The sequence below is a fragment of the Poromitra crassiceps genome (genome assembly GCF_964638095.1).
Source record: "Poromitra crassiceps genome assembly, chromosome: 25".
In the NCBI taxonomy this organism is placed as follows: domain Eukaryota; kingdom Metazoa; phylum Chordata; class Actinopteri; order Beryciformes; family Melamphaidae; genus Poromitra; species Poromitra crassiceps.
In genome coordinates, this window is record NC_139649.1 from 9,251,606 (window position 1) to 9,279,101 (window position 27,496).

Genomic DNA, 27,496 nt, shown 5'->3' on the forward strand with positions numbered 1-27,496 from the left:
AATCATCATGGTGGCTATTATGAATAAATTATAGGCTATCTCTCTAATACATGGGTTCTAAAACACACAGTAGGGCCACAGATTTTGTCCCGAGAAGTTGCGAGAACCCCCATATGGGGAAAAATTTGGCTGGTGATTATATATTTTTTAAACTGTCTACACTGTGGGTGGTGAGAGTGCAGCCTACAGTTCGATTAGTCAAATTTCTCACTGCATTAATTTCTATAGAATTAAACTATTACACATTTTGCTGCTGACCCCCTCTGGAGCCCCCGCAAGGCCCCATGGGGCGCCACAGTTGGAGATAATTGCTGTAATGAGGCAGTTTTAACGAAAGTATTCAGACACAAACTGTGGGTGTATGATGTAGTGTCCAGCTTGGTAGGGCTTCACCAAGTGGAAGCAGCTGTAGCCACCGCTGTGGAGAAAGCATGGGAGAGAGACAACACAACACGGTCTCATTGATCATTATTTATGCCACAAGAAAGAAGAGGAACAGTGTTTTATAGTCATTCTCTCATGTGTGTGTGTGTGTGTGTGTGTGTGTGTGTGTGTGTGTGTGTGTTTGTGTTAAATGCAGTTGGATACGCACCTAGAATCCAGTGTGCTATTAGAACGAGACCTCCAGTGTTGTGTTTGTGGACGGCGGTGTTGTGCTGCAGAACGGCTGCTGGCTTGGAGTCCCATCTGTGGATCAGTAGCTGAAAGTTGTCTGTCAGAAATAAGGTGGGTTTAGGCATCATCACTACTAGCATGACTTGAAAAATCACTTACACTTTGCATTATTATTTTCATGGTAGTATTTTTTTTTTTTATCTCTGTCTTTGATCAACTCATACAGTCTGAGTCTGATAGCAACAAGCATGTTCCCTTGGTTCCAGTGAAGCCTTCTGTTCTGTGACACATAACTGGAAACAATGTTAATCAATGAAGTAAGGTCAAGGTGCACTGAGGCCACACAAAAAGGTCAGAGGTCATCTTCTCACCTGAGTCGCTGTGCTGAGTGGGGATGGACATTTCTCTGGTAATCTGGTTGAAAAGGCCTAAACACATGTGGCTGTCCTTGTTGCAGTTGTTGCAGTCCGTCAGCAGAGGGCAGGGCTTGTAGTGTGGAGGGGTTGACGTGGTCTGGTTTGCCTGTGTCCGCAGCGTTCTGAGTGTTGTCAGGTTTATTTTCTGGTGGAGGAGCTAGAGCAGACAGCAATAGAGCATCATAATGTTGAGTTGCTGTCATTGTTTAGATGCGGTCTGATTCAATTCTTTGCAGTCTTTAGTGACATCGCAGTGATTTATCCACATCAAATCCCACACAGGTGGACGAGGTTTAAGGGTTCATACCTGGATTATGGAAGGACAGGTGTCTGACAGGGGGAAAGAGAGGACGACCGAAGTCCACAGGAGGTGTGTGTAACGCTGTCCGGGACAATCTGTGACCGCTCTGAAGTGTCCTGGGAAACAGGAAGTCCTGGGAAGGGAGAAGAACATTCTATTCTATTCTACTCAAATGAGAGTGGCTCATCCTCCTAATAGTTTACAATAGACCATTATATGAGCTGTAGCTTATATACCACGTTATATGGAAAATAATGACATGCGATTTCTGTGTTGAGTTTTTGGTTGTTGTGTTTTTTGTTAAATCAATTTATTTCCACAGGGGGGGGGGTACATTTGGAGAGAGAGGGAGGAAAGAGAAAGTTGTTATAATAGTAAATAAAGTTTTATTTTATACAGCACCTTTATCAGACACCGAATCACAAAGTGCTCACAATATTAACAAGCACAGATCCTGTACAGACCCACGTGCGTCATGTTGCCCACATCCGCCCATTGGAAAATAGTTAAGGCCACTTTTCCGTAGCCCCGACCCCCTCCCTTGACCCTAATCAGATGTATGACAACATTTAATGGCTTCTTCCTTGGTGCATTCTATACCGTTCCACCAAGTTTCATGAAAATCAGCCCAGTAGTTTTTCTTCAATCCTGGTCAAAGAAATGCAGGATGCAGAGACAGCCCACACTACTCTACTTCTGCCACCCTCCATTTCGAACCCCCTGCCCCCCTTTTAGCCAACTGGCATGAGAACAAACACACACCTTCACACACACTTCCTCCATGCCAAATTTCAGCTTCCTAGGGTGAAAACTGTGCCATAGAGCTGCTGGTCACAGCTAACAAATGGCATCGAAAAACGTCACCTCCTTGGCGGAGGTAATAAGAGATAGCATGCAAAAGCAAAGCAAATATGGAACAAATGACGCAAAGCCTGTGTGAATAAAGACGTTTTCAGCTGCTTTTTAACGATGTCATAAGAGTCTAAGGATCGCAACGACAAAGGGGGCATTCGACAAGTTGGGTGCAACAGCTTGAAAAGCATGGTCACCTCGAGTTTGAGGGACAACCAGGAATTTTTGGTCGTATAAGAAGGTCAGCAATATACGGGGGTGTTTGACCATGCAAGGCTCTGACAGTTTAGCACCAGGATTTTAAATTGGATCCAGACATTTATTGGAAGCCACAGAGAGGATGAAACTGGCGTGACCTCTCTTATTTCTTGTTAAAAGCTGAGCAGCTGCATTTTGGACAGTGTGGAGATGGTCCAAAGAAGTTTCATTCAAAACAAGAAGTAAAAAGAGCATTACAAATAATAAATAGTAAGAAATAAAAGCATTAATAATCATCATTTCAACTTGGACATGACAGATCTTAATTTAGCAATGCTCCTCAGTTGGAGACAGGGAGGGACAGACCGGGGATTGGTCAAAGTCAAAGATCACGCCTACATTTCCTAGTTTATGCTGAACACACAAACGGGTAACGTCCCGGGACGTCCCAGGACGCCTGGCGCTGGGGATTGGGTTTTCTGGAGCAATGATAAGAGCCTCAGGTGACAGGTGCTCGATCACTCCCCCGCTGACGCGGTGACGCCTGACTTACTTCACTCATCCGCCCAATCGGGCCTCCGGGGATAAGATAAGCATGGAGGAAGTAGTGAATAATAGATGGGAGGCAGCTTTCTCCCTGTATACAGACATGTAAACAACCAGCCACCTCAATTAGCATAAGACAGCTTCATCTGGTTGAATGAAGAACTACGGAGGGACGAGACAATAATAAGTGACCCAAGAAATACTGTCTGCACTTTCATGAACCATCTGGAAATGTGCTCATCTCCTTCTCCCTGTATTTCTTATACATTAGAACGACCTATAGACTACAATTTACATGAATTATTTCTTTATAGAGGTTATAGTTGCAAATGTGTTGCAAGTGAAAACACTTTAACGTAATTTATTAGTCATAATTCATGTCATTCATTCATTCATCCATTTTTTGGTGCAGGGGTTTGCTGTGCTGCTTACCGGCCGGGGGTGGGGGTTGTTCCTGCGTTGAGAGGAGGAGGGTCGAGGCCGCGCCGGTTTCCCCCTGCCGGGAGAGCCGAACTGCTCTGAGTAGGTACTGATGTGGAGCAGGGGAGCCATCTTCATCTAATGATGCAGTCCACGTCTGTTTTCCACTGCCCTCCAGCAGCACGCCTGGATCTCACGGACATCCCTTCTCCTCCCCTGTCACCTGTCACCTAGCTCCTCCCTCTCCTCCACACCCTCACCTAGCTCCTCCCTCTCCTCCACACCCTCACCTAGCTCCTCCCTCTCCTCCACACCCCCTATCTATATACTGCAGCCTACCTCCTGCACTTTGTTGTCCGATTGGGCTTCTTGCCAACATGATCCACTCATAAGTGTTGCTAGATTATGATATGACGTGCAACCTATTGCATTCCAATTACATGCATTCCAACATTGTATTTATCCTCCTCTATGTGAACGACCAAGTGAAAGTAAATATATTATATATATATACATATATAAATATATACATATTGCTTGACCTCCAGATTCCAGCTACACTGTAGCTGGAGGTGAAGCAATATACAGTAAAATCTGGTTTGCTAGTGGTAGAGCCAGGTTGACAGCATCCTCGTTGAAGCAGAACAGCTCTCTTTATCTGTGCTACCTGAGCACTTGGCCTCTAAGCTGCCTTCCACTCAGTAAAGCCAGGGCCCCCCTGCAGAGACACGCACACCTGGGCTCACTACTATCCATTACACAGTTTCCTCCCGTTGGCCCTCGCAAAGTAGATCTCAAACACCAAGGCTTGGCTCCCAGCTGTTTAGCCGCCTTGCAGCTAAGACAAACTCAGTCTTGTCAGATCTGGGGAACTGGATCAACAAGGGAAGGGATGGGATTTCTAAGACCCCCCCCCCCCCCCCCTCCAACACACACACACACACACACACACACACACACACACGCACGCACGCGTGAGCACACACACACACACACACACACACACACACACACACACACACACACACACACACACACACTGCCACCACTACCCAGGGTCACCTCTATTCAAAGTGAGCATGCCTCATGACCATCAATAATTCACCGAGCGCTGTAGGGTCCCTTTGTGTCTGCAGTCACTGTTCCTACTGAGTTATCTTATCTGTGATAGGATCTGGATCTGGATGCTCATCTCTCTCTGCTGGGGCTTGTTTGACAGCCAAGTCAAGTCCAGTCAAGTCCAAGTCAACAGATGCACAGCAGAGGACGTGGGGGAGCCATGGAGGGACGTCCTTCACGGGTGTTCAAATCTCAAATCCAAACTCTATAGGCTACATGGTGTTGCCTTGCTTCACTTCACTTTGACACAAGACATATCCCACATTCATCTCTTGTTTATTTAGTTTACTTTAAATCCCATCTCCCCCGTAACAAAGCTTGTTTTTTTCAATACATTTTTTTTTCAATAAACGGTTTAATAACAGGAGCAATGAAATTCAATACAGTATCAATGATAAAAGATTTCAAAGCAGACGGGCAACTCACAGGTTGTGTTTAGACGTGATGCGTGTGAGTCATGAGACGATTCTGAGAAAAGTTCTGAGTTGCATGTTGCAAGTGTTTCATGTTCTGCTCAGCCAGTGGAGCAGAAGCCCACAGGGCAGCAGAGCGAGCGAGAGTCTCCTCCTCACACTTCAAAGCACTGGTCATCGGCTCAACATTCACTGCTCTCATTTACTGGGCCTTGGACTTCACTGTCACTTTGAGTTTTGTGTAGAGATAGCCAAAGTTCTGCAAGAGAAAAAACATTGTACTGTACATCAGTGCGCCTGGTTCATCAAGTGTCTATCTATAGCTAGCTATATATTAGCTAGCTATCTATAGCTAGCTAATTTGGCATCTGTCCATTGCTAGTATGTCACACATAGTATAAAACACACAGTTCAACTGAGACGCATGGCTGATCAGCCTTTTCCATCAGAGCTACAAACATCTGGAACTCTACTCCCAGTAGCATCAGACAAAGCCCTAACTTTACTAGTTTTAAAAAACAACTAAAATCATGGCTGAAATCCCAACAATCATGTAATCATTAACAACCAATGCTAAACAGTGCATCTTTTATTATTTTTTAATTTGTAGGTGTTGTATTTGATGCTTTTTTACTTAAATTAGATTATGTAGGCTACATGCATGTGTATCAGATTTACATTGTAACTGTTTTATTGTGTTTTTGATTGTCCTTGTATCATCTAGGGACCCAGACTGCAGATGACATTTAGCTTCCTAGCTAAGTCTGGGACCGTTTCTGACTGTCCATTGTCCCTGTCAAATAAAAAAAGAAATAAAAAAAAGAAAAGTGATGCTGTTTATCAAATAGACAACAGGAAAGAGGAAATGGACTAACCTGAATGGCGTAGTAAACTATCCCCAAATAAGCTGCAATACAGCCGCCAAAGAAGAGATCGAAGGCTGCAGGCTTCACCCTGACGGAGTAAACAAGCATCAGTGTCAAATTGTGAAAGAACTCATGAGCGCAAAAAGAGCTATAATGAAGATAACACTTTACCTGTACATCATGATTGGTGGCTTCATTTGATCAAAGAAGGTAATGTCTGGGTCCCTGTAAGGAGAATGGATGAAAGTTAATCTGCTGACGAATGGCTTTTGTAGCAATAACAGTGTGATGGTTGTGCTCTTTCTTTTTACAGTAATAACACGTCCAGTACAGGTCAGTTGTACGGGAGTTTGGAAGGCGTGTGTATGGCTGATACCACATGTGATGCCTACCACATGTGTGCACACACGCATTTGTGTGTTTGTATTGTATGTATGTATGTGTCCATGCATACATCACCAGTGTTGGGCAAGTTACTTTCAAAATGTAATATACTACATATTACTAGTTACTTTCATTTGAAAGTAATAAGTTACTTTACAATATTACTTTCTGTGTAGAGTAACCCGTTACTTATTACACTACTTTTGCATTACTTTGACCAAAACAACAGCAGCAGCAGAATGACATCGCCGCCCCGGAACCATCCCGAAAAATAATTTAAACCGTCTTGAAGTCAGTATAAACCGTCCAAAATTCGAAATGTTATTATTTTCCTTTGTTATTGTCATCTATAGTGGTTATTTGCATAAAAACACACAGTTTGATTTGGAAATTATTGTATCTTTTTTAAATATGTGCTTTGATTAAATAAAATTTAACTCAACTTGTAACTTGAGTTACTTGACAAAGTAACTGGTTTTAATATTACTGAAATCCTATAAGTATAAGTTATATTACTGAGTTACTGCTAAAAGTAATATATTACATGTAATATGTTACTTTTGTAATGAGTTACCACCAACACTGTACATCACACATACTACTAGGGCTATATGATGAGACACCTTCTGTCCTGTCTGAAGGTGTGCCTGTGGACTTGCAGGAGGTAGCGTCTGAACTCCTGCTCCAGCGAGCTGACCAGCAGGATGTGGCCGGGCTCCTTGTCCAGCAGCTGAGCGGCGCGGGGGACCGATGTCAGGAAGGACATCAGGCTGGACACGCGACTGTCCTGGAAGTCCTGCATCATAGGGGTTCATGCACGTTTCAGACATTTGAGAAAACAAGTACTGTAACTGACTGTGTTGTGTCAATGAATGGTTCTAATTCTAATTATGATTCTAGTTGAGTTAAAGAGCCAATCTGAGATTTACATCACCATTATTGTTAGTGGGAAAATAATCTCTTAACAACTTGAGAGATCAACTTGACATCTCACTGTAACCCAAAATACAAGAACAAGAAGGTTTGCTCCAATGCAAACTAATTTCACCCTCCAAATACATTCCAACATTAAGAGCTCAGTCCATAGATTTGATTTGAGAGATAAAATCGTGAACTGAATCAATTAGCAAGCTTCAAGTGGAATGACTGACACTGGACTGGACCTTTGAAGATGAACACAAACACTTTGTAATGCCATGAGGCAACACCAGAGGTCAGCACTTATCCTTGCACAATGACCAATAGAATAATAAGAATCTCACCAAATGGCCCTTGAAGACCTGCAGGTCTTTCGGAGAACCCTTGTGAAAGACAATGAAGATCAGTCATATAATCCATTGCTGAAGATGACATAGATATGATTGAGATGATTAAAGGAAACACAGTTGCTGGGGTTTTTGTATTGTATTAGACTACTGTAATATACTGTATACGTGCATGGATGTTCTCATGCATTTCATCACCTTGTCAGAGAGGTTGTACATGTACCGTGCCAGTGATTCTGCAATGATAATGCCATTACGCTTGAGTTTCCTGAAGTCCACTTGTGACCTGTGAGGGGAGAGGAGGAGGATATCCACTTATTATCAGGAACAATCACGGAACTAAGACAACTGAGATCTTCTTTCTCAAGGTAGAAAAGCCAGAACAGTCTGAAACAGAATTCAGCAGCACCCACATGGTGTCCAGCATGGAGCCACGGAGCCCAGATTTGGGGTCTTCCAAGTGAGACAGAGTGAACCCTGGGATCTGGCGCAGGCCGTAGCGCTCATGCTCCCAGGCCACTGTGGACTCCACCAGATTGATCTTCTTATGGACCATTCCCAGCCTCACCCAAGGGAATCTGGAGGACACCACCTTCAAACAGAGGGGTTTAGCATAAGTATAACTAAGTCATAACATGTGCAAAATATGCATGAGAGCTGAGATTTTAGCCTTTTCCACCTAGCCATATTGGTTGTTACCATGGATGTATTAAAAGGTTGTTACCTCCTCCAGGTGTTGAATGAAAGAGTGCATAGGAGTTTCAGGTTTAGGAGGGCGGGACACATGCATGTAAAGCTCATCACCATTCGCCAGAGTATCCAAACACAAAACAAATGCCACATTGTCATGGAGCAAGCTGGTCTCTGATTGGGTAGAAAAGGGATAGCTAGAATTAATCGAATCAACACATTTTGATTTTGATTGTAACCAGACTTCACCGTATATATTTGACACAGCTTAGAGACATTTAATTTCTAATCAGTCACAATACCAGAACCCACAGACAGAGCAAGTAAGCTCTATTATGTCTTCTCGGACAAAAAATAAAACTCACCAGCATGGTCCAGATTCTCTTCAATCCATCTCTTGGTGCCCAGGAAGTTATATTTGCCTCCTCCGGTTAGGGAGAACATTAAATGATATCTAAAACAATCAATGACAAATCTGTATTATTGAACAGTCAAGCTTTACTAAAGCACTGTTATGATGGCATTATTTCAGATAATGGCATATAATCAGGCAAATAATGCTTGTTAATATTGTATCTATGTAATATCTATCTATGTACCAGGAAAGAGTGTGGTCTTCTATAGTTGTTTAGCATGGTACTTACTGTAGGCTATAGGCATATGCATATATAATGAATAATGAATGCATAGCCTACAGTACATTATTGGCATTAGGACGTTTGGTCAAAAATGTACACCAAACGCCATAAGCTTTGTTGTGTTAACCCATTGATACCTGATGCAGCATTTGCGTGTATATCCCTCATTTGTGTGTGTGTATCCCTTTAAGACCGCGAACGCGTCAACGCGGTTCGCGGTCTTAAAGGGATACACACACAAATGCTGCATCAGGTATCAATGGGTTAACAGCTCACTGTCACTGTCACTCACGGTGGCCTGGTGCTCGCGCTGCTATAGAGCTTTTGGAAGAGACGTGCCAGCTCCAGCAGGATGGTGACCCCGCTGCCATTAGAGTCTGCTCCAGGTGACAACCACTGTGGTACACACAGACACACTGCACTGTTATACAGCATTTAATGTATGCATGTATATAGCCTACACACACACACCCGTGGATACACAATCATATAAGTACCACCTGTTTCATAACCTAAGGAAATAGGAATGGGTTTAAAAAAAATTCAATAAGTAGGCCTACCATCTGCTGCACACTGCGGACTTACAGTTTAAAATGACATCTGTGAATAACATACAGTTAAGCAGCAACCAGGGATTTAGGGTTTTGGTGTTAGTCTTATACAAATGCATGGGGCAGGGTATACAGATGGACATTCAGATCCTTCGACGAGATCTCTTGATGTACCTTTAGCAGTAGTATGGACATACTGTTGGGCGGTTGCATGACAAGAATGAAGATGAAAAGTCTCACCGGAGCCATCCCATAGGAGTCATAGTGGGCGGTGATGACGATGGTGGGCGGATCCTCTCCTGCCCCAGGAAGCACTCCCTGCGAAACACAACACATCGCCGGTTTAAGAAGTGCAACAGCGACGACCCCAGACATGGTACTGTATGACTGAAATGTGAAGAACATTCAATCAAGACTGTTTGGCCATCCTGTGCAGAAGGTCTCTGGGTTCCACACTCACCTCCAGTGTGGCTATTGTGTTGTCGGTGATGGCTTTAATCGGGCTGCTGTTGCTCCCTATCATCTGAAAGCCGGTGGCCGTGACCATGCTACGCAGGACTGCCAACACAAAGAACATAGACAGTATATAAACATGCTGCATACTTTACCTTTACTGCCATCATCTCAGGTTCCCATCGTCCATCAGACATGCCCATCCTCTTGTAACGTAACCTTGAATTCAGATTTCTTTCCGTGTCGATCATCATTTCACCCAGCACGCAAAGTCCATCCATCCATCAGTCTATCTATCCACACATATCGTCCTTCTCCTCTCACCTCGGACGAATATGGAGGAGGCGCGGCTGGCTGCGGCCTGCCTGACCTCCTCATACATGCAGAGGAGCTGCTCGTCCTCGGGGGCCACATACACGGGCATGAGGGTCTCCTTCAGCAAGGCCTCGCTCTCGCTCATCATGAAGGCCTAGGGGGAAGAACATGTCACTGATTTAGTCTAACGCATTTAAATATAGCCCATCCTGTGTCACTGATGAGGAAGCTGTTTTATAATAGTCCCCGCAGCAAGCTATTACCTGATATGATGCAGCACAAAAATATAATATTCATAAATTGCTTCTTGACGAGACGATGGGGCAGAAAACATCCTGATGATTGTTTCGTTACCTGTACGGCGTCATGGGGGATAGCAGAGTAGTTTTTGGGCAACAGGATGAGTATGGCAGCTGCGTTCTGTCTCTGGGCCTCCAGGTATTTCTCTGTGGTGAAGTCTGGCACCTTCATGACGACACAGCGCCGGGTCAGCACCGGCTCGTCCGCCGAGCGCGCCTCTGCCACCACGATGGCCCCGCGGCAACCTGAGCGTACACACACACACACACACACAGAGGGCAACGCTCAGCATCTGGACCAGTGCCTGCCTGTAATTATACATCAGTGAGGTAGAATTGACAAATCGACTGGAGAGGCGCATTATTCTAACCTTGTGAGGCAGCTGGATTCACGCGAGATCATGAGATCACGAGATCACGATCACACGACAAACCCATCTTGCCGTGCTCTAATCTATTGTTTTGAATCCCACCCATCCAGCGGTTCGCCCCAATCAGTATGGTGTGTACACAGTATGTGCGGGCTTTGGCGTGACGCCCGCGAAAGCGAGCCCGTGATAGACGTGACAGACAGATGATTCATCCAATCACCTGCCAGGTGATTGCCAGGTATTTTTTTGAAAGTGCCTGCCCTTTGAAACGGTTTCCCGAGCAACTTGTTTCCACATGGTTATGTGAAAACCAAACATCTGACAGCGTCAGGTTAACATTATTCATCTTCAAGTGTATATATATATATTTTTTTTTGGTCAGGTCACATAGCCATATTAAAACTTCACTATGAATAAAAGAAGTGTGTTTGGCATGTGGTGTCACAAACTCCTTTTAGTTTACATGTAATAATGGTGTAATAATGAGTTAACGCAGCAACTCCGACCCTGCGTCTTTTTCTGGCAACTGTGACAAAACCCAGTTGGCCATGTTGATTGATCTAATCCCGATTCCAAAGTGGTAGGAATGACATCTGCATTTTTTTTTAATGATAGCACATTTAGCTTGAAAACATCTTGAAAACACTAAACTCCAGCTGATGAAAATGCAATACTTATACTCCTTTTATAATTGGATGAAACATTTTCAATTGTGCCATGGTACAGCTTGTGGGGGGAATGGTCTTTTCCTGTGTGAACCTACCATGTTTCTGCTGTGCCAAGTTGTATTGTTGCATCCTGTAGGCAGTGAACTCATAGGAGGATACAGCTGGCAAGGCAGAGGCACGCAGAGACTCAACACAAAGCAGCAGCCAGACTGCAGCTTTGAAGGCCAATTGTCTCCACAGCATGATGCCACCACGTCCTGCTTGCTCCTCTCCTCAGTCTATGCAGGAAGGTTGGTGTTAGGGTCCATGCAAAGCCAAGCTACTCACATTTACGTGTCCATACTATAGCCTATATTGGATATATGTATCTCTAAGTAATATTTATTGAAATAATATGTGTTTCTTGTTAAGAACTCCAAAATGGTATGGATAGAATATGATAGATGATAGATAGGATGATACAGATGAATCCCTTACAGATGTCCAGATGTACACTACATTGAGAATTGGAATGGACCTTCTATCACTTCTTGTCACAGATAGTCCCATAGTCTTAACCTGGACTCCCATAAGACTCCCATAGCCCACACAGACACCACCACCACTGGCCTACATGTAATGCTGAAGTTCAGCAGGTGCCACCAACAGCCTTTTGGGCATGGCAATGCTACTCACCTGTCTCACCTGGCTCCCTGTGTGATGGGCCTTGGTCTTCTCACTACGCGTTCCTCAAGGTCCAGTGCTACTCCTTGCAACGTGGAAACACAAACTGGCTCTAGGTAAGCCACCATTCACCATCTGCTCCCAAGGGATCAACTCAAGGCTAATTACCCCCACCCCCTATCTATCCATCCCTCCTCCCCCCTCTCTGGCCTGTGCTGCCATGTCTCCTTCATTCACTTCAGCAGGTAATCACACATTCTGAACTGAGACATTGTGCGATATGCTGACAATCTGTGAGCAACTTCTTTCAACTCCTACAGGGACAACACTTTGAAGCACTGACTGAGGCGACTGTTGCGACAGGGGAATAGACTATAGACTAAAGGTTTCATATTCTTCCAGGATTATTTCTGATTCAATTAAAAACCAGTATAAGTTTATTTTACACCTCCAAGCAATGTTGCGCTTTTTTTCCTTCTTCCTAAAAGGGAACGTTGGCAGAGTAGGAGACACAGGAGAGAAAGCTCTGCTGTGATTTTATCATAGGCCGGTGGAGGAACTCAGGACTACAGAGGCAGCAGATGTAACCACTCAACCATGTGTGAGCAGGCAAAATATCATTTCAAATATAATATTACTATTTTTCTTACACCAAGGGCGGGGGGGGGGGGGGGGGGGGAGGACAAGTTCAATTTCAATTCAAATCATAGAAGCACATGACAATTGCAAACTTCAGATATCTGATATTTATTTTTTGATATGTTACACTACACAGAACATTAACACTGTTAATTTCTAAATGGAATCAGTTCACATTGTCTTTAACAATCATAATAAGCATCTGACAAATAAAAAGCATCTCTTTGTCTATGTTAAAATGTATTATTTTCCCATACTTGAAAATAAATTAAAACGTACAACTGCCGATAAATATCTTCTGTTACAATGCATTACTTAAGGCAGAATCTACTTTAGTAAACTGAGGCGAGTGAAGCTATACCGCACATCCCCGATGACATTATTGGCTGAAAGTAGTGCACTCAAATGACGAAGACTGTGACAACGCATGTGTGCGAATCTATTAGAATGACGTTTAGGATAGAGAAGATGCAGGACCATCGTCAATCTCATCATGTCAAAGTTGACTCTGTGCACCTACTGCTCCTTCGTGGGCACTTCACCTTACATGAGCTGTTGTCTAGTATATTCTTTTTTTCCCCTAATGAATGCAATTCTTTTTCATTATTCACACAGCACAGTTGGCATCTAATTTGCAAAAAGAATAATATAAAAATGGAAAATGCTAGTGTACTTTTGTTTTTAACTCATGAATGCGGTTTTCTGTAGAAAAAAACATTGAGGCTACACCAGTCAGGTGATGAGGGGAAAAAAAGAGTATCTGGATGGTTGTGTGCCATTAAACTAATACTGATGAGGCTCATCCATGCAACCAACATTTGAAATCTACAGGGTGAGGGGGGGTCAGAACTACAGTATTTTGTTGTCCTGTTCCATGAAGGTCTTTAGTTCAGTTTAATCTCTAGATGGGAGTAAAGTTCACTCATTAATTTGACCAGGATCGAAACATTCATCTTCCTGCCTGGACTACACACATTTCCACATGTATCCAAATGAAAAAAAAAAAAAACTGTTTATATAAAGAAAAGCCTCAAAGGGGAGTAGTCCTGCACATTTTGGTTTGGCGACAAGATGGCGTGCTTCAAGTCTGTCCTTTTTAATGTGTCATGAACAATATGTATTGTTGTTTATTTTGCTTTATATTTCAGCTATTAGCACTGGCTATGCTTTTCAGATCAAAATAAACAAACATGTAAATCCTCCAAGGTTGAAGTGTCGGGACAAAAGCAACAGGGCAGTTTTCTAAAGACTACAGTCTGGTTTCCCCAAAAACACTGAGACTAATAAGATCATCATTCCAGATGCATCTTCATGTCCTGATCACAGCTGCCCCTGTGTATAGGAGTACACAGAATATTGTGAATATTACCATGGGCAAACACAAGAGAAATGGTAAACAGGACTGCATGTCCACATGTCTTAGTAGTAACTGTCACTATATCCCAGGTATCTTACTCAGGCTTTCTGTGATCAGGTAAAGTGGAAATGCAGTTTGCATGCGCCAAATGGTACACATCATTAAGTGCTTTGTTTCAGAGTAGATTCACACATAAATGAGTATCGTCATCTATTAGAAAATAGTTGATAGAGATGTAGTCTAGAGATGTCCTTAGAGTGATGTAAACATTGAAAATAAACAATATACCTCCCCATACTTCTAAGGACTATTTCCCTTTGAACATCATTGAAATACCCATTTGAATAACGCATTGACAATACTGAGTGTAACCGAGTCAGGTGCTACATATACGGTTCTCATTCCCCAAATAAAAACTGTGTATAGAGATCTGATCAATTGGTTATACTGGAACTCGGGGAGAATGTGTGCAAATACAAAACTTAAAAATACACAAATACAATAAAATAAATGTTAAACAAAGGAAACAATGTGATACTTTCATTTCTACGCAAAAAAAAAAAGAAGTGTCCTCTCTACAAGAACCTCGTTTCATTCCAAACCAGGCAATAATGGAATCACTTTTGAGCACCAGGTGGCGCACTCTGCAGGACTCACACCATGTAAGCCTGATCATCAGTCAAAATTGCACATCTTTCTATCAAAATGTATCAGCGTTACATATTTTCTGTCCATTCATGAATTCATTGTAACCAGCTTCACTGGTAGATACGGCCTTTTTAGACCCTATGCAAAATCCACTGCATGTCAGGGCTACATAGACAAACAGAAAGCAAGGATACACTAACCCATGAGCTGTTCTGCCATTACGTCTAAACAGCATTTTGTTTCTCTAGATCATCTGATATTACAGTAGGTGAAGCTATATATTACTAACGTGAGGTTTTTGAAAATGCACCTCATGTCATCATGACTACTTGGCACTAAAATGTGCTTAGGGGTCAATAAAGACTGATAAATAATATATACAGGCTGGTCATTAGGACACACTGTAACAAGCAACATGCAAAACTATTTGTTTCCGTGTAATACTAAATAGTTGTTGCAACTGGAAGGAAATAAATATTAAGTACTACACCCCGAGGGTAACAGCTGTTTAAACAAATTGAGTATCTGTGGACCTTAGTGTTGCGAAGGTAAGCATTAGTACTTTTTCAGTATGTTGATGGTTTAGTACTACGTTCCTGAACATAACACACACATCATTTTCATGTTTGATACGTACGTACACAGAAAGACAAAGCCGACTGATTTTTTTTTGGGGGGGGGGGGGAGATGGCCCAATGGCCACTGGCAATGCGCTCGGACTCTTCAAGCCTTCCTTTTCATTTAATGTGACCGTCAATGACACACCATCAGAGGAAGCAGATCCCATGGTTGATGCACTAAGACCTTCCCAGGTGGTTGGTACGTTCTGAGCTCTCTTCAGTACATGCCATCCACGACAGGGTACATTCCTTGATGGCCCCTTGTATACCAAGACCTCCATAGTGGTGAGATGGAGGTCAAACGAAGGAGAAGAAAGTTATTCTTCCATATTTTCCTGTAGGGGAAGTGTCCGTCGTTAGATAAGCGTCCCCTCTCAATTCACAATGCCGAAGATGCACAGATCCTACCATAGGAGGAACGTGCATAGAGAGATACTGTACATATTGACTCTTTTCTCAAGACTTGATCCTATTTCTATCTCTTTTTTCTTTTTTTTAAACTTCGATCAACTTTTTTTTTTTTTTTCTGCCACTCAATAGTTTTTCAAAGTGACTCTTTGTGGGGACGTTGGCCTCAGTGCAAGGGGGGCAGATGGGAGATTCTAGCCGGGTGGTGCTACTGGATTTGACAGGCTGTGGAGGGCGCAGCCTGGCAGCAGATGCAGGTGGAGTTGACCGCTTTAGGGGGGATGAGATCCAGGTCTTCGTCATCTGGGATCTCGTCTAGCCGGTACCCATCCTTCAGGAGCTGGATGTTCAAGTCCTGGTTGATCTGCTGTAGGAGACGGGAGATATAAGACAGTTTGGTCTCATGCTAATGCTAGGAATAATATCATCAGTGCAAGTATTTACTACTATGCAGATTCAAAAATGCTGTTTATAGAGATTCAAGAACATATTGATTGAAACAATACAGTAAATACAACAATACAATCAGGGCTTTAACATTGTTGCAATGGGGTGAGTTCCACAATGAGGCTAAAAAACATTAAAAACAAAAACAAAAATGTACTCTACTACAAGGGAAACACATGAGCAGGAATCCATCTAGTTGGAGCGTAGAATATATTTGTGAATGGGTGCACAGCACATATACCTGGTGTAAGTATGGGACTGGGTGATGGTGGTGATGTGGATGGGTTCACCGAGTGACACTGTTGACGGGGTGACATTATAAACTATAGTGTGTGCATAGATACCTGGTCCCTCAGACATCTCACCTCGGCTGAGGAGTATCCTGACGACGAGTATCTGGACATGTCAAAGTCATCATCGCTGGAACAGAGAAGTGATTGGCGCTTTAGTCACGAGTGGGTTAAACGACCAGTTAACATTTGTATCACATTTCTGTGAACGATCAGAGAGGGTAATTAGTAAAACGCAAAGCGCGTTGACATTTTCAAGGGAGTGATTTAGCATTTTAACCAGCAGAGGGAGGATCTGGAACAGCCCCACTGATTGATACAGAAAAGACAGACATGCATAACAGACATAATACAGATGTAACACACGCACGCACACGCACACACACACACACACACACACACACACACACACGGAGGAGAACATAGTCGACACTAAGAGCCAATTTGTAGATACGCGTATCTGAGGAATAGTGATGTCATGCTAATGCCACTGATAGGTTCTTTGGACGATTGCTGGCATGCCTGCTGTTGTGCCGAAACTAATAATCCGCCCGGTAACAACAGAGCGAACAGCGAATAGAACAGGGGGGTAATTGTGCAAAGCCAATCAAAAAATGTGGACAACAAACAAATGTGTGTTGTGCGCGTGGCTATGAGTCAGAAAACGTGCCAGAGAGAGTATATGATGTAATGCTGGTATGGGGAGGGACTCGTCTGCTTGTGGGGAGGGACTCCTCTGCGTGTGAGGAGGGACTCGTCTGCGTGTGGGGAGGGAATCCGGAAGGGCCCTCTGAGCCAAATCCTCACCCTGCTATCCCATAATCCTGTGCCCCAGGAGAGGCTTTGCCCCCTTCTTTTTTTACCATCCCTTCTGCTGAGAAACTCTTTAGTTGCACTATGGATTATTGTACCACACTGACAAGAGCGAGACCGACAAAACCACTACACGCGAGCCAATTATTTGTCCTTCTCTATACTGCCCCCTTCTGTTTCTGGAGAGGTGTTTTCTTTGGTTCTGTGAAACTGGCTAAACTCAATACTTCGAATGATGTCCGCTTATCTTTTAACGTTGTTGAAACGTGCAAGGTCGATCGATGTGAAGGAACTGCTTACCTATCAGTGTCCAGGGCGACCAAGGGCTTCTCGTCTGGGCTCTGGTCTAAAGAGGAGTAACCTTTGTTTGGCACCACCAACCTGGAGCAGAGTACACAGGTACACAGGTACACAGGTACACAGGTACACAGGTACACAGGTACAGAAGACACATCAGATTAGTACAAAGCAAAACTTTGGATCAACAGTCAGAACTCAGCAACTGTCGTCTTACATTTTCACAAAGGAGAACGAACCTCGCAGGAAAAGGAAAATAAAAAAGAAACAGTTCCAGATAGTTTTATATTTCTACCTTCACATCATCAAATCATGTAAGCACTGGTCAGGCAGCTACACACAAAAGGAGATAAGCGTCCTGAATTATATTTCTGGGCTGCAGTCAGGGGTATGGGACTAATCTGTAGCCTTCAGACCGCAGATAATCTTCTGGACTCTGCAGCTCGGGGGGTTCAGACCTGTCAGAAGATGCCTTTCTCATATTTCCACCAACCCACCAGAGACTGGGATTAGACAGAATAAATAGCGTGGGTTCTAGAGGGTTTGGGCCCAACGCTTTGAGTCATTCATCATCATTCACACTCAGACAGAACCCCGTCTCTAAGAAGTCTGGTTCCTCACTGCTTGTGTTTTTGGGTGTAACATTAGGAAGTGTGATGGCGTCCACCACTCCCGAGAAGGTTGGCAGCAAATTTAGGCTTGAACGCCTGGCGATGCTGTCATCAGGTTTTGTGTGTAGGTTTTGAGTTGGTTGGTTGCAGTATTTTGTGCTGAATAGAGCACAAGATAGATCCAAAAACACACAGCTTAGAAATGCTAAATAATGCAATAGCATTTGGAGTTGAGCTGGAACACATGACACACAAATAGTCAGGTGAAGCTGTTACCTTGTCCTGGAATTCTTCTTGGGCTGTTGATTGACAGGGCTTCCCACAGTGCCGTTCTTTACCGATCCCTTCCTGGCGAGATCCCTCTGTTTCTCTGGGCAACCACAGGATATGAGCTCATCAGTTTAGACACTAATAAGCCTCAACTCATTGACAATCTGCTAGGTGTATGCACATTTCACTTTTGAAATCATCAAAGAGCCAATTAAAAAAGATTTTTGTTGAGCCTTCCAAAAATCTTCTATGTCATTATTGTACTGTATAGTCTAAGACAGGGATGGGCAACTTTGATGATAGAGAGGGCCACAAAAAAAAAGTCCTCACTACCAGAGGACCAGATTGTAACCGTGCACTTCTACCAGTAGCCTACTGTAACACCATCACTCCCAATTATAGCTACTAATTTGATGAAAAGGACTGGTAATCAAAGTTTATTATACCAACATTTATATTTTTCATATTCAAATTTAGTCATTCTTCCATTCAGATGACACCAGAAACTTTGCTCTAGCTTTAAAACAGCCCGCTACAGCAATTTGATGGGGTACATCACCCAAATATGTCATGTTATCAGATTAGTAATGTTGCATGTGCAATCCTGGATATAGTTTGTTACAATAGCGTTAGCTCAAATGCTAATGTTAAACATTATGTGGATGGACAATGCTAACACCATTAGCGCCATGTTCTGGGATGTACAGTAAAATAAAAACAGAGATTTGGGGGGTCTACCTAACCTAACCAAAAACGTCCGCCTTGTATTATTATTAGGGGTGTCACGATACACTCAGTTCACGATACGATACGATACACGATAATGGGTTCACGATAACGAAACGATACGATATTTTAACAATATTGTTTTGAGATCGATTTGTAAGTTGAGGGGGCATCCTCCACGCTAATTTGAGTAATTTCACCATTTTCATCCTCCGTGTTGTCTGTTCAAACAAAGCAATGAAAAGGAGAGCGAGCATGCAATCAGATGCAGATCAGTGCCACCATGTTCAGCTTCTTTTTCTCACGATATGAGATTTCATCTCAACGATACATATTGTCACGTTTTGATATCGCAATATATTGTGGGACGATATATTGTGACATCCCTAATTATTATTAATTGACCCAGGGGCCACACTGAGTGGGGTTGGGGGCCGCCAGTTGCCCACCCCTGGTCTAAGACTATCTGCTGCGATGTAGCCAGTGCCAGTAGGCAGTTCTCTGGGTTTGGACATGATTTTAATATGACTTCTACCCTGCATGCTGTCAGTGCCCTGTACTGTGTGTCATTTCTCCACTGTCTGCTGAAGAAATCTGCCAAACTACCGGTGACTGCTGGAGATTCTGGACCTCTTTAGCAGAAGCAGGGCACTGAAACAGCCAGACTAGGGATGTTCATCAATTATCGAAAATCGATAATTGATCGTTAAGGATTGGAATCGATCCTGTGGCATTTGGATCGATTTTGTTATTATTAAAAAAAAAAGAAAAAAGAAAAAAAAAAAAGAATTTGGACTAGGTTTGGGTGGAATTCGTTCCTCCTCGCCCCACTCCATTGCACAGCCGACTAACGTGAGGTGGAGCTTCATATAGTCTCTAGTTTTCTGGCTGGGCACGGGCCTTTGTGCCAACAAAACTGTTTTAAACATGGGGAATTCACACCGGCATGCGCCGGGGACAGCAGTGTTGGAGAGGAGACACATTGAAATAAAGAGTTCATTGAGGAGAACACGTTGTCTTTCGTATTTTCTGCCATAGGCATTCATTTTGTAAAAAAAAAAAATTGAAAATTTTCTAAGTATTAACACATTAAGTGCCAGAGACGACCTAACTCGTCTTACATAATCCAGCGCTTAAGTGCCAAGGACGAGCTAACTCGTCTTACATAAACATTTTTTTTTTTTGACGGTGGGACATCAATCAACCCCTTTTACATCTTCGAGATAACTATTTGGAGCAAGAGCATGTGTGTAATCTATTTTACCGACCACTAAGTGGCGACAGAGACCGAGAGAAGTCACAGCCACGGGACCCAAAAGCAGCCGCCTCCCGCGGAAATGGCTTGGCGATTTTACAGTCAGAAGCCCGGACACACACACAGAACGGACAGAGATCTCTTCCCCCCAGAGCCGCGGGGGCAACGCGCGAACACACACACACACACACACACACACACACACACACACACACACACACACACACACACACACACACACACACACACACACACCGCGGGAGCAAGCCATTCAAGGAAATGGCTTGGCGATTTTACAGTAATCCATTTCAGACTCGTCCCCGCACGCAGGCAAGCAGGCAGGCAGGCACGCAGACAGACAGGCAGGCAGCACAACGCGCTTCTGACACGCCCGCTGTTAGGAGGAAGGAGGAGAAGACACACGGAGGGAGGAGTTTGAATGAGAGGGGTGTTTCCTGTTGTTATGGAGGAAATTACTGTTCAAAACTATTGTTTAGAATGTCTGACGGTCTTACTGATGCCAAAAATGAATGGTTAAAGTGACTGTTTCACAAAAAGCCATTTATCTCTGAATAAATTTCCAGACGCTGAAACCATGCTGTACTCAACGGCTAATATCTACATAACTACTAACTCTGCAAACTAACTCTTTTAGACAGAGAAAGCACACATTCTATTAGTTATTTTTAGATGATTGGTGTTCATGAATTCTTAACAGAAAAGAATCCTCGGCCGTTCTAAAATGAGCCAGAATCGTCAAAAACACCCCTGGCACAACTTACCTACAGGAATGAAAACATGGCTGGCATTCAATGTGTTAATATGATCGATAATCGATAATTGATCGTTCATTTTCACCGATTATCGATTTTGGAAAATTTTCAAAATGAACATCCCTAAGCCAGACTATCATCATCAGCATGCACAATCAAGACCACACCGGGATGGAGGAGACAGTGGAAAGAGGATGTTTCAACCTAAAGAGGTCATGACCGACAGACAGGGCTTGTGCTCATAATAAAGCAGAAACCCTCTCACTATGGCTTGTTGCAGTCTACAGCAGTCAGTCTGCATGAACACAATGGTGCATGGATGAACGGCATATGAATATGTCTATACGGGATAGAGAGGATGGAACCATTTGGGTTTTTCAAATGATGACTGCTGAGTTTCAGGAAGCAATATTACAATAAAACAACTTTTTGGAACAAAATCATTTGAATAGAAATAGCATTGATTGATTGATAAGTTGTTATACTGTGATCAATCATTTCACATGTAAAGTGGCTAGGGGTGCACCGATCACGTTTTTTTCCACCGATCACCGATTGCCTATGGGAAATATCTGCCCAACCGATCATCGACCGATTACCGATCACCGATCACGATATATAAACTCCTCAAAGAAAGTTTGGAAACGTTATTTATTTTAGGTCGATTATTTCTCCCCTTTAATAATACCAATTGGCATTGTATTTTATATCGTTGGAAAGCCTGATTAGTGATAGGGCTTTTTTTTTTATAAAAAAAATATATATATATATATATATATATATAAAAAAATTGCCGATCGCCGTTCGCATATTTGAGGTCAAAATCGGCCGATACAGATTGCTTGCCGATCGATCGGTGCACCCCTAAAAGTGGCAAAGTGAAATTATTTATCAAAATATATACAGTACTCATCTGGTTTCTGAGGGAGTTTCCTGAACCCATTTTGCCACTGCATTATGGGGGTTAAAAGGACATGTACAAAACCTACATACCCACACCAGGCATGCAGCGATACATTGCAATCATATATATATATATATATATATATATATATATATATATATATATATATATATAGTGTTGGGTTGGGTGTGTACCTATTTGAACTTGCAGTGGGGAAGGCTTGTAATTCATGGCCACAGTCTCTCCTTCTCTAGTGTCAGAGTCCCCCTCTGAGGTGGAGGATGCTGCTGGGTCCTAGAGCAAGAAACACACAGGTTAAAAGTCAGGTTAGCTTATGATGACGACACTAGTAAACCTATATATGCTATATGATATCAAATCTTCATCTGAATCCATCAAACATTATGAGGTATAAGAGGTTCCGGTTGGGGTGGGACATGAAAGTCAACACAGTGTTGCCCAGGACACAACAGTGGCCTTTCGATTTATTTTTGACTATTTAGGCTAACCCACAATCTTACATGAAAATCCACATGACCCAGTTAATCATCTCTTTTGAGGTTCTGGCCTGCTTGCCTCACATACCCTGGCCAGATTGCCTTAGCCTGTACACTGCTAGCTGCCAGGTTTGTAGCCTGAAAAGGCCCATGTTCTGCCTATGCTGCTGGCTTCTGGCTCTTCTGATGCGTGAGCAGTGACGCCATGGGGAGGAGGTCGTGGGGAGAACAGAGGGGGTTCCTGTTGGAGCCACAGTTTCCCCCCCGACTGAGTGAGGGGAGCCGGGCCGTGCTGGGCCCAGGGCTGGGCCTGCTCCACTGACAGAGCTCCACATTATGTTCCTCCTACAGACAGACCGGGCCTTGTTGCATGCTGAGCAGGCCACATTGGAGGAGGAGGCTAACGTGGGCGGTGGCTTACAGTAACCCCGCGTTCTCCCCAGGGAATTAGCTACTAGCATTTTAAATGCTCTTCCAAGCAATTAAGCCACTGGAGCTGAAAGTTGGAACCTAGTCAACCTACACTTAATAAAGTTTACTGTCCATCGATCTCGCTATGCTCAAACTAGACTGCCATATGCTGGAAAAGTATGCTCATGCTACTACTGCACTGTGCAAAACCTTTTTCGAGTCATATGTAATGAAATCTATAGTCAAAGGTTGGTTGTCTAAAAAAAAAGAAATTGGCCTACGCCTTTTCATAATTAACAACACTTCATGAACACCAAATGAAAACTAAAGGGTCTTTGAAGATTGCTTTACAAGCCTGAATATTTCATCAAAACATTTGCATGGTATTATTGTAGGAATATTAGAGGGATGTAGGCCAATTCAATGAGACCTACAGAGCTGATCCAGTCTCACAGGGTGTGATGAAATATTCATGAGTGCCTAGCGAGGACAGTGAGAAGCTTATTCTGCACATTGATTTCTGTAACGCATTTAAAGACAAGCCGCCAAAAACACACTTTTGCAAGAACAGCATAGCAGTGTGTTGTGTATAATGTGTGGCTTCCTTCAACATCTAGGCAAACTTCAAAGTAGAGAGCTACATGTTATTGTCAGGCAGAGCAAAGGCTAATAATATCTCTTAATGACATTCTAAGCTGTGCACCATAGAGATCCATTTCTGAGTGAAAGAAGCGCCCGCCTTCCCATTCCCCCCCCCACTTCTCTCTAAGAAGAACTAGTGGTAAATAACAACATGGCTTTTTTTACCGCAGTCCAATACAAACCAATGATACCCCTTCTGCCGTGCGTGCAACAGCTCCCTCTGGTGGTGAAGCATTATTCATTTAAGCTGCTATAATTACTGACAGAGCTGGCAACAGTGAATACAGCAGCACACAGACTAGGAGGAGCTGGAGTGGGAAAGCACAGCACATGAATGAGGTATCCCCACCATAACAGGCACAAACAGGAGCTCTGTCAGTTGTGTGACAGGCCCCGTTCCCTTGGATCATTAGGCCAACTCAGCACCATCATTTTTCTCATTCAGGTTTTCCACACATAGAAAGAGACTGTATTAAACTCAGGTCGGGTCAGTATCAAACAAATCCCTTTGGGATTCTTTTTAGCAGAGCCGGTAGTGAATAATGAAGGAGATTCAGCGTGAGGCTGGTGATGACAGAACTCCCTGACGCTTTGAAACATAGGAGAACACATTTACTGTCAGCAGTTAGTTAGTACTGTATGTAGTAGCCAACAATAAACTAACAGCTAATAGTAGACTGTTGTTCTTAAAATAGAACAAGCTAGCCTGCCCTATATCAGTCTAAAATGTTGCCTACAGTATGCTATGATACAATGCTGCTACTGAAAATCCATAAACCTGGACAAAAAGAGCTAGTCCATAGTAGGTCTATATTATGTTTTATGTTAAATTGCTTCAGTATGCTACAGTCAGACAACCCTGATTCAATTTGAATTTCTCCCTTAAACAGTTGTCAACAGAAATACACAGATGTAGCATGTAGCAGGCTAGTAGCAATGCTAACATATACCCTAGTCAGCCAGCCTGGCCCATTCAAAACATACAATGTACACAATGCTCACTGTAAAGGCCATGTGTTAACGTTTAGAACCACATGATTTAGGCTTGACCCACCATGACACCTTGACATGTTGGTTTTTATGTATTGAAAAGTAATCGCCTACATGACCTCTACAAGATCAGCCCTGACCTCCACGAACATGTGTGTGTACACGCGCACGCACGCACATGCACACACACACACACACACACACACACACACACACACACGGATGAAAGAAGTGACCTCTTGTGTGTTGTGTATCTGTTTCATCACCCTGCTCTCCTGCTGGAGGCTGTTTTACTGCCTCTGATGATGAAGAGCCACAAGGCTGCTGACGCAGCACAACACCAGGCGATTGGTGGGATTATCCATCATGGCCTCCAGCTGGCCAATAGCAGTGAGGACAGATAGATCAGCTGATCATCAGAAAGGTGGTGCGCTATCCTTACGGATGAAAATGGTAACAGGGCTCAATTACAATCTCTATGTGTTGCAAGGCAATCTGTCATACTGAAGCTTGGGCTACTGCAATCAGTCTCAGGTCAGGGATACTTTGTAAAGGGACAGTTTGGGAAATCACTTTTGATTCTAAAAGTCATTTCAATTGATGCTGAATGAAAAATGACTTAGGGCCACTGTTTATCAAACACATAGCCATGGAAAAAAGCATGATGACATCACACAAAATCTAAATCAACACTGATGCAACACTGATCTTATAGTATAAGATCAGTGTTGCAATACTTTTACCAATATCTTCAGAGTCAAAGGACAGCACTTTCACTGATTTCAAAGCCTTGCTTTTAGATCAAAGTGACATTATCGCCCACCAATTATAGCTTGAGTATCTTTCTTTCATAATTGACACAATTCATAAAATCCTGTACAAAGCCGTTTTATTCCAGTGATCCAGTAATTGATTTTGGACTAAGAGGGAGGTGCCAAGTTGATTCATGCATTTTAGGAATCACAATGAAGTTATTAGCATTAAAAAGGAGAGCCATGTGCTCCAGCATAAACTGTGCTCCTGATCTGTCAGATATGGTAGAAAATGGAAGTTAGAGACGGGTTCATCATAGGTTGAAATTGCAAAAGAGGTCAAATTGAAGGGGTTCACATTGTTGTACGCTTGAGGAGATACTAATAACACGAGGGAAAAGAGCTTTCAAATGCGTTTATGGAATAAGCTGACCCTTCACACAGGAGCCAGTCCACACGCTTTTCAAATGCAAATCTCTCTCATTGGACTCCAAACAGATCTCACTGGAATCAAAACATGAGAGAGCGCACACTGATCAAATCTTAATAAGAGATAGGCTATTGCTGACGCATAATAAACCAAGTTTTCTGTGCTTATTATGGCTCTGATGTGAATTCTGCTAGAGAGGCCCTCAGGGGTAATAATACTGAGTAGGCTAGGCAAGCATGGACATGGCGATGAACGCTAGAACCTGGAGCTCTGCTTTTGCCTACTACCCGCCTATAGCAAACACTTTAAAGACAGCTGTTTTGAGAGACCCTCGTTTGAAGTGTGGAGAATCTGGCCAGCAGATCAGAAGGATCTACTGGACCGTGATGGTGACAATAGGCTGCAGCAGCACTGGAATGGAAGACTCAGCTCAATGTGATCAGTCAGGCGGAGTGAATTGAGAGGTGACGATGTACAAGGTGCTGGTTCGTCCTACTACTATACCTTTATAATGTTGGCGTTCAAACGTAGGCCTACTATGCCCTTGTGCCACGATCTTCCTGGCGTGGACAATGAAACATGTCAATGAAATCAATAAGATCCATGATTGACTGATGATGATGCTCCATGACATATCTCTCCTATGTTCACTTCACTGGCAGGCTGGCTGGGGACATCCTAGCCTCAACGCGAGACTCCTCATCAGGGACATCCCAGACTGAGCGCCTGAGAGCCTGATCATCGATCCTCTTATAACGGGCCTGCTCTGGCCAGCTAGCCTACGGGAAAGCAGTCTGCAGTCATGGCTGGGAGGGACAGAGAAGCCCTGTTCACACGATCGTTTGCGATCTGACAGAGCCACCCAGTCCCAGTCCAAATTTAACACGTCACCAAAATGACGAGATGTAAAAGCAGCTAGCCTATACGCCAGATATATTGATACAAACAAGCGCAGATTGAAGTAGAATATTATGATATAATCATGACTTGAGTCTAGTGCGCAGTTTTCTGTCACGATGAAGGCTTAATTTTGTTTATTCAGACTGGGAGAAGCAGGCTAGCGGCTGGCTGTCCCTCTATCTGAAACGTGCATCACCAATCAATCAGTACATTCACCCCAGCGACCCAGATTGTGCCAAAACAGTGAATCGCCCTCACACGTTGCCGAGATTGGGTGACGAGGCTGTCACAATAACCCACGTAAACGATTCATTTATTTATTAAAATTTAATGTTACAGTTTGCGTTCCAATCTGATTCTGAGAGAATGATTTGCATGATGATGTGTTTTCGTCTTACCAGAGGCTGTGTCTCTCCGTTGACTGGAGGTACTTGGAACCTGTCGATTTCCTCCATCATTTTGGCGAAGCCTTACTGATACGATGCAGCAGTTTTGATAAACAGTGCCTTGTCGAACTATTGTGCCTTATGCGAGCTGTCAAGATCCTCCGTTATTTCGCATTATAGCAGTTTGTTTTCCTCCAGTCTGACAGAGGTGACTCGACAGCAAAACAGCAGTACCGCCCCACTTCCGGGGTGTGTGGAATATTCATGATGTAGGCGTCCAATCACAGGGAAGATATTCTCTAAAGGCGTGGCGATGGGAGAAAGAAAGAAAGAAAGAAAGAAAGAAAGAAAGAAAGAAAGAAAGAAAGAAAGAAAGAAAGAAAGAAA

The 27,496-nt window shown here is 43.3% G+C and overlaps 2 protein-coding genes across 3 annotated transcripts; both read right to left on the reverse strand.

The window, feature by feature from the left end:
• Positions 1 to 5,082: 5,082 nt before the first annotated feature.
• Positions 5,083 to 11,623, reverse strand: LOC310798569 (BOS complex subunit ncln; the record flags this gene model as incomplete). Its single annotated transcript, XM_083661110.1, has 15 exons — positions 5,083 to 5,139; positions 5,756 to 5,834; positions 5,918 to 5,971; positions 6,754 to 6,926; positions 7,393 to 7,431; positions 7,594 to 7,681; positions 7,809 to 7,987; positions 8,120 to 8,259; positions 8,451 to 8,539; positions 9,016 to 9,119; positions 9,515 to 9,592; positions 9,735 to 9,832; positions 10,052 to 10,196; positions 10,397 to 10,587; positions 11,476 to 11,623. 15 exons carry the CDS (start codon positions 11,621 to 11,623, stop codon positions 5,083 to 5,085), a joined length of 1,662 nt encoding a protein of 553 aa, XP_083517236.1.
• A 1,262-nt stretch (positions 11,624 to 12,885) lies between these two features.
• fam219aa (family with sequence similarity 219 member Aa) lies at positions 12,886 to 27,319 on the reverse strand. Of its 2 annotated transcripts, none has more exons than XM_083661113.1 (6): positions 27,122 to 27,319; positions 22,296 to 22,395; positions 18,450 to 18,543; positions 17,566 to 17,646; positions 16,528 to 16,582; positions 12,886 to 16,082 (listed from the first exon to the last, which is right to left on the reverse strand). In XM_083661113.1, exons 1-6 carry the CDS (start codon positions 27,179 to 27,181, stop codon positions 15,924 to 15,926), a joined length of 549 nt encoding a protein of 182 aa, XP_083517239.1. In that variant the 5' UTR covers positions 27,182 to 27,319; the 3' UTR covers positions 12,886 to 15,923. The 2 variants fall into 2 exon arrangements, with proteins under 2 accessions (XP_083517239.1, XP_083517238.1); XM_083661112.1 differs by having other exon boundaries at positions 16,507 to 16,582.
• Positions 27,320 to 27,496: the final 177 nt, after the last annotated feature.